This window comes from Mesitornis unicolor, unplaced genomic scaffold (assembly GCF_000695765.1).
Source record: "Mesitornis unicolor isolate BGI_N332 unplaced genomic scaffold, ASM69576v1 scaffold32083, whole genome shotgun sequence".
Classification (NCBI taxonomy): domain Eukaryota; kingdom Metazoa; phylum Chordata; class Aves; order Mesitornithiformes; family Mesitornithidae; genus Mesitornis; species Mesitornis unicolor.
The window spans coordinates 1,407-9,141 of NW_010175851.1; the positions used below are offsets into that span (position 1 = coordinate 1,407).

General features: G+C 46.8%; 2 protein-coding genes across 2 annotated transcripts in view; one reads left to right on the forward strand and one right to left on the reverse strand.

Annotated features, from left to right (window-relative positions):
* Positions 1–537, forward strand: part of LOC104538377 (small nuclear ribonucleoprotein-associated protein B'-like) — a gene marked incomplete at its 5' end in the record, with an annotated part of 1,830 nt that extends 1,293 nt beyond the window's left edge. The window contains 2 exon segments of the mRNA XM_010181561.1: positions 22–147; positions 356–537. Coding sequence (XP_010179863.1) covers positions 22–147; positions 356–393 — 164 coding nt within the window.
* Positions 538–1,786: 1,249 nt separating this feature from the next.
* DDX27 (DEAD (Asp-Glu-Ala-Asp) box polypeptide 27) lies at positions 1,787–7,621 on the reverse strand (the record flags this gene model as incomplete). Its single annotated transcript, XM_010181562.1, has 19 exons — positions 1,787–1,802; positions 2,064–2,138; positions 2,319–2,403; positions 2,665–2,791; positions 2,893–2,987; positions 3,091–3,196; positions 3,351–3,457; positions 3,764–3,941; positions 4,015–4,096; positions 4,207–4,360; positions 4,435–4,576; positions 4,684–4,783; positions 4,937–5,087; positions 5,398–5,571; positions 5,655–5,760; positions 6,475–6,561; positions 6,724–6,770; positions 7,100–7,253; positions 7,562–7,621. Coding segments are annotated over 19 exons (2,046 nt in total), but the record flags the coding sequence as incomplete, so codon positions are not given.
* Between the last annotated feature and the right edge of the window lie 114 nt (positions 7,622–7,735).

Consider the following 7,735-nt stretch of genomic DNA (forward strand, 5'->3'; position numbering starts at 1 on the left):
TTGTTCTTCCTCTGGCTTCAGGAATGATGGGACCTCCTCCAGGCATGAGACCACCTATGGGCCCTCCTATGGGGATGCCACCCGGCCGAGGTGCTCCTATGGGAATGCCCCCACCAGGCATGAGACCACCACCCCCAGGAATGAGAGGTGAGCTGAGGTTATCTTAAATGCCTAGAAGCTGTAAGAAGCCATAACATAAATAAAACGTTTGGCGGATGATGTGTTTTGATGCCTCCAAAGCTTTGCTAGTTGTCAGTAAATGCCTCAGTGACAAAAAAGGCACGCTAAGGCCGCTTTGAGCATGGTGAAAATGTCCTTCTGGTTTAGCCTTGCTTCCTCTTTCCTTTGTTCCCAGGACCCCCTCCACCCGGCATGCGTCCACCAAGGCCGTGAGATGTTCCATGACGTACTGTGAGAAGACTGATCAAGGGAATATACTGAGCAGTAGTATGGGTCAGAACTTTGCTATGTATATTTTATATTTACTGCTTGTAAAGTTTGCTCTTTTTAATAAAGTTGGAAAACCCAGTACTGAGTCACTGTTGTACCAGTCTTATTTCAGGAGCGCAGCCGTTGTCTTTCACTACTGCACTTTGGTCACCCCAGAAGAGCAGGTTTGAAGCAAAAAGCTCAATTTATATTGACAGCTCAGGAGTTAACAGTTGGCCTGGGCAACGTAGGTCGATACTGGCCTGTGTTCCTTATAGGAAATAAAGCGTATCAATGAAATTTAGTGCTATATGACACTATCCTGTGCAACCTGTTCTACGTGAGTGCTTTGGCAGGGGGGCTGGACCAGATGATCTCCAGAGGTCCCTTCCAATCCCCACCATTATGTGATCCTGTGAAATTTAGCAGGGCTGATGGGAAAAAAAATAAATTGTTGGGATGGCAGAGATGGTAAAAAAGTTCAACATTTTGCTGAAATTAAGTATGGGTTACTGGTCTGCATTCTCCCTGCTTTATTCCCTGTGGAACAAGTACAGTAGAGCCTGTATTAGGAACAGTGAGCTCTGATGCGCTGCATTAAGCTGCTGCTTTGTGTCCTGCAGTAAATCGTCTTTATAGGTGGAGCTGCATTGCTTTGAGTCAGAAGAAAAAGCCAGGATGAGCAAACCTGTCACTGCACACAGCAACGTAAACCTGCCTGGACTCTGGCTGTGCTCTTCCCTTCTTGCCCCAGCTTACAGCTGCTTTAGTTTCACCCCTCTTGGAGAAGATCCTTTCTTGAGAGAGTAGCCTCTTGGAGATTTTAATTCCTGTTATTTCTGAAGTCGTCTTTGTGATAGGTAGTCCTAAACATTTTATTTTTTTTTTTTAGAAAAATTTTATTTCGGAAATAAAATGGATATTTTGTTTTAGAGATAGGCTCTCAACCACAGAAATCCTTTTCAGCCATACTATGTGATCTCTAATTAAGCACGTGAACAAAGCAATAAGCGTTCTCCATTTTTTTGTCCTAAAGATGACTTACATGAACTAAAAATCTGAGAGAACAATAGCGCGTACCCCAGGTCTCAGTGGCTTTACCTATCCCATATAACAGCAAACATTTTAGAAGAAAAAAAATCAATCCTTTATTATATGGGCTGCTGAAGATGTTTTCACACAGGGTCTTCAGCCAGGCATTAACGAACAACTCAAAGGTATTCCGGAACTTGAAGAAAAACTGTTTCTTCTTACTGAAGTGGTCTCCTTGCAGTACAAAGAAATCCAGGCCCTGGGGAGCGCATGTCTGAAATGTCTGCATTGTCCAAATTACACACTTGGTCATTACCAACAGTTCTCACTTTCTCTTGTACCTGAAAGAGAAGATACTTGAAATGACCACCAGCCCAACTCTCCGTGACAACTAAGGAAGAGCACTGAGCATTTTCCAGGCAGTGCTCTCCCGAGCAGAAGCCTAGGAATACGCAATCCTTGATTGGCCCCAACGTCAGACCTGCAGTAGAAGGGTAAGCTCCTTTTACAAGGGCCTTTAAACGACCACAAGAGGAGGAAAAAGCAAGCAAGGAAGGAAAAAACCCACCCTTTAATATTAGAGAACGTAAAGGGAACTATACCTGGACTTGGATTTGAAGTTTCCTCCTTTCCTATGCTGGGCCATACCCAGGCGTTTTCGATCTTCAAATGATGGGCTTTTTAAGAGAAGACAAAAACCACTGAAGTACATCAATAGCACAGGTACTTCTTGCAAGAAGCCCTTACGTGCTCTGCCCACCTTTTTCCCCCAGTACCAGTCAAAGTATCCCTGAGAAAGTCCAGAGATGCAAAAAATATCTCAGCTAGTAAAGTCTGGACTAATGCTAAGACATTACCCGGCACGGTACTGCTTCAGAGCCTTCCTGCTTGTGTTGGTGAGCTCTTCGTCAAACACAGACAGTTTTTTCTTCCGCTTGGGGCCTAAACACACAGACAGCAGTCAGAACGTTGGCTGTAAAGACAAGGCTGCAGCATCATCTTGTTTACTAGAGCCCAGCAGCCCTGACCACAAGAATCTGCCTAACGGTCGGGAAAAGCAATGACTCCTCTCTGCAAACGTGCACCCTGGCCAGCGCTGGTGGCCATCCCTTCGAAGATCAGTGCCTCCCTCTACACAAACGAGTTTAATTTGTAACATGCAACTGACGCAAGGTAAGTCAGCTGTAACACAAAAGTCTCCACCTGCAGGTACTGCTGCTGGTTCCTCTTCTGGCAAGACTCTGGCTCGCTTTGCTCGGCGATTCCTTTTTGCCAGCCGCTCAGCATACATTTGAGATTTCAAGATTTCAAACTGTGACCGCTCCTCTGGCTGAAAGGTGATAAAATGCAAATTTACAGTGATGTGAGGTTTTGCTAAGACAAAACTAGGATAGTCCACCCAGGGTCCTACTTGTCCATAAACGTACTCACCGTCATTTGGGCTTTTTTCTGTCTGTCCTGCATAAATTTCTTCCTTTTCTTTTTGCCTCGTAACGCTAGGTCAAACTCCTGCAGGGCTTTAGCCACTGGAGAGACAAGGACAAAGAAAGAATAAAGAACCTCTTAAACTACAGAGCAGAGACCAGTTGCACCTATGGAATTTAACAGAGCAACAGCGTTGTGACTCACATTTCTCTTTCTTCCTCTCCTCACGGGTCTGGAACCAGCTCCGCTCCAAACCCTCAGCCCCAGGCTCTTGTTTTCCTGTCTCCAGCTGCTTCTTTGCTCTATTGATCTGAGACAATTCATGCAACAAGTGACCTCATGGTGGCAAAAAAATACCTAGCTCTTCCCATTCTAAAGCAGGCAGGTTAAGCGCATTAGTGCCCTTATGCACTCCAGATCCTAAGACACTAAGATTTAATAAAGAATCCTAAAGACCCCCTTACCTGGGCCTCTGACTGCTGCATCTCACGTTCCTCACGCTCCAAGCACAGAACTGCATACACATCTTTCTCTAGATTCTCAATCTTCTCTCGAAATTTTAGTATGACATCTGAAAATTATCAATACAGTGTGAACATCAGAAGCAGCTCGTGTATACTCCATCTTGTTTTTCAGCACCTCTTTTAGTGTCTCTCTGGACCATGACATTCATAGAAACATAGAATCATAGAATGTGTTGGGTTGGAAGGGTCCTTTAAAGCGGATCCAGTTCAACCCTGCAGTGAGCAGGGACATCGGTACGAGATCAGGCTGCTCTGAGCCCCATCAAGCCTGGCCTGGAATATCTCCAGGGATGGAGACCCCCAACACTCCCTGGCTATGGCTCTCCTGTGCTTTACCTCAGTGAAGGGTATACCTTGGGGGAGAATTCTGGCTTTCACTGGTGTTTTGGCAGTCTTCACAATATCCTTCAGCATCTTGCGCTCTTCCTCGCCCACAAGTGAAACTGAACGACCAGCCCTGCCTGCTCTTGCTGTCCGACCCACTCGATGCACGTAGTGTTTGGTGGTGTTTGGCATGGTAAAATTGATTACCTGTAACAAAACAGTGTTAGTAGGGAAACAATATCGAAGGACTCATTAAAAACTCAGCACTGCAAATACTCACTGTTTTAACACCTTCAATATCAAGTCCACGTGCAGCCACATCTGTAGCTACCAGAATATCAATCTGCTCATCCTTAAAGCGCCTGAGCAGAGACAGCAAATGCATTAGCAATACAGCAACCCACTTCTGCCCTAAAACTTCCAACTCCTAACTTCTTCTTTGCCTACGATTGCCAACTAAGCCTGCTAATACCTGAGTGCTTCCAGCCGCTGTGCCTGAGAGAGGTTCCCATGGAGCTCCCCGACCCGCAGGCCCATCAGCCCCAGCAGGATGTGCATGCGGTGAGCTTGCTTCTTGGTCTGGGTGAAAAGCATTACGTGATCTGGGAAGGTTCGTGTCAGCAGAGCTGAAAGAAAATCCTCTCAGGAGCCTGCGTCATCGTCACCTACCGATTCCAGCCCTTCTCTGCTCTTCACTAACCTGACACAATGGCCTCTCGGTCCCCCTCTCGGTTGGGTCTGATCCGGATAAATTCCTGCCGCAGGAAAGGGGCAACATCTGTGTTGCTGTTCACAAAAATTCGGACGGGATTTTTCAGGGAAACAGAAGCCAAATCTTTCACCTACCAAAACAGGTTAAGGAAAAAAGGCCATATAATCCCTGGTGAAAGAACAGACAAGCTTCTATTCCACTTTCTGCCTCGATATGCATCTCAGCAGCCTGTCTCACCTCCTCTGTCATTGTGGCAGAGAAAAGCATTGTCTGACGGTGGCTGGAGCACAACCTGATTATTTCCTTCATCTGTTCCTCAAAGTATTCATCCAGCATCCTACACAGGAGAAAAACAGCAAGGTAAGACAGCTTCATCCGGTTCTAACTAAGAAACATTACTTAAGGCAGGGCAACAAAGATGGCCCTATAGCCCGGGTAAAGGAAAGCAGAACTACCATCTCGTTTTCCACTGCTGTCCCGTTTAGCCTACCTGTCTGCTTCATCCAAAATCAGCACCTCAACACTGCTCAGGTGGAAGGAAGGGCAGTTGTGGAGATGATCAATCAGCCGCCCAGGAGTGGCGATAAGAATGTCCGGCCCAGAGCGCAGAGCTGCTTCCTGCGTCTTCACGTCTAGGCCACCTGAAAGAGCAAGCGTGGGCTGTGACTCCCTGAGCGGGCTGCAGCAGGGTACGCAGACCTCAACTGCTGGAGGAATGGGAAACAACTCAGATTAACACCACTTCACAATAACAAGTGACCCCACCTTTTCTTCCTCAGAAACCAACTGAAAGGATGACACAGTATTGGAAAGTGAGATTTTAAACCCTAGCACAGCTACTAGAAGCATGCCTGCAATAACCATGCAGCCTCATTTCATAACGCAGAATTCCCAGTTCTGTACAGCAGCGTGCAGCGAGCTGTAAGTTCACATAAGCAACTTAATACTCACCGACAGCAAGGCAAGTTGTGACACTGCTGAACTGTGCCAGCTGTTTTGTGACAGAGTGCACCTGAATACCCAGCTCTCGTGTTGGCACCAGAACCAATACCCGTGTTATTGGAGCCTGACGAGGTTTGTAAATCAGGCGCTCAAGGACAGGCAAGATGAAGGCAGCTGTTTTACCTAAACAAGAAAATTAAGGAGAATTACCAATTATTGTGAATAGCTAATTGTCATTGTTTCCTGTGCCCTCTCCAACACCCTACCTGTCCCAGTGGCAGCACAGGCACAAATGTCCTTCCCCAGAAGGCCCACCGGGATACAAGCCTTCTGAATTGGAGTTGGTTGCTTGAAGCCAAGAGCTGTGATTGCCTACAAAGGAGACAGTGCAATTAAACCCTGTCTCTGGTGAGGCCACACCTGCAGCGCTGAGTCCACTGCGGGGCTCATCAGCACAACAGACAAGGACGCACCCAGCAAAGAGCCCCCAAGATCACCACGGGACTGGAGCACCCCACGTATGGGGAAAGGCTGGCAGAGCTGGGGCTGTCCAGCCTGGAGAAGAGAAGGCTCAGGGGGGAACTCGTCCACGTGTACCAATACCTGAAGGGAGGGGGAACAGAGGACAAAGCCAGGCTCTGTTCAGCAGTGCCCAGTGCCAGGACCAGAAGCCACGGGCACCAACGGGAACACGGGAGGTTCCCTCTCAACGCCAGGAAACCCTTTTTCACTGTGAGGGTGACTGAGCACTGCACAGGTTGTGCAGAGAGGCTGCAGGCTCCATCCCTGGGGATATTCAAAAGCTGTCTGGACATGCTCCTGGGCCACCAGTGCTGGGCGGCCCTGCTTCAGCAGGGGCTGGGCAAGGTGAGCTCCAGAGGCCCCTGCCAACCTCAGCCATTCTGCGATTCTGTGACAAGTCTCACTCATGACGGTGTTGACATATCACAAATCAGTTTTCATTATTTGAAATAACAGCTCCTAAAGGACTATCACACCGAGGAATTTGTCAGGTCTAATTGGTGAAGGGGAGGCTGAACAACATTCTTCAGAGTAACATGTGTAATAACCAAACTAGGTAAATACCTTTAGCAAAGGTCTTGAAAGATTCATGTCCTGGAATGATAAGTTATCATCGTATTGAGAGGCATCTTCAAAAAAGCTCTCTGGTTCCTAGAAACAGCAACAACAACAAAACTGGAACAACAGGCAGCAACACAACAAGTTATCAAAGGGCTCTGGGCTAGTTTTTGAGGTACAGTTTGTTAACCAAAGTCAAATTCCTCCAGGATAAATGCTGAAGAATGACCAAGTGTCATTCTGTCCAACACTTACCTTTGCTCCCTTTTTCGACCTCCTCTGTTCCTTCACTTTGATTGTATCTGCAAAGAAACGTGACAGGAATTAACAGGCACAGCTAAACACATAACAAGATATGGTGACCACCTTCACCTCACCCTTTCTGCTCTGAATGAGTTATTGAGAGAGAAGCCTCAGAAACCAGTGCAGGCACGCAATGGAGTAAAATGTCAAGCAAATAACCTTCCTCAGGGACGAGTTCAATTAAAGTACTACAGCTACCATTCAAAATGAGCTTGACAAAAGTCAGAAGGAATGCTACAGAAAGGCTTCACTACAGACTTTTCTCCACCGAGCCAACAGTCTCTCAGATATTCTTGCTCCAAACCATCTCAACATGTACTGCTAATACCTGCTTTTGTGAAGATAGTTTCATCATCCAATGAATACTGAGAGTCGACATCTTCTTCGTCCCTACTGAGATCCTCACACTCCCTCTTTTCAGTATTATTATCCTCAGTCTCTGCATCTTCATCTTTCACTTTTGCTTGTTTAGCTTCTCTTTCCTAGAAAAATATTAAAAAGTTTTAAAAAGGATAAAAAATAAACTTCAGTCCTTTAGGAGTTTTTGTTACTTGTTATTGTAAGCCCATTCACTGATAATGTTGTTTTGCATAACCTTAAGCTTTAACAATTCTGCATTCTCATCAGTTCAGCAATGCATCGGGTGTGCATGCAAACCCAGCCGAGGTGGTGAGCTGTGGCTCAAGCACTGCTGCTCAAGGTGCTTTCAGAGTCTGTGCATCTGCAGGGGACGCAGGAGAAAGTCAAACCCATACCAGTCTTTTCAAGCAATGAGAGAAAAGACCCTGACCTGGAACTTCCTTTTCTGTCTCACTTTCTCAATCTTCTCATCCAGCGTCGTCGCTGCTTTCTAGGCAGGAAATCACAAAGCAGGAGCTGTAAGAGGAGCCCGGGAGAGCCGGGAGCCCCGCAGTCTCAGGCACTGCAGCCCCGGTCCCGGTCCCAGGCCTCACCTTGCCTCGGA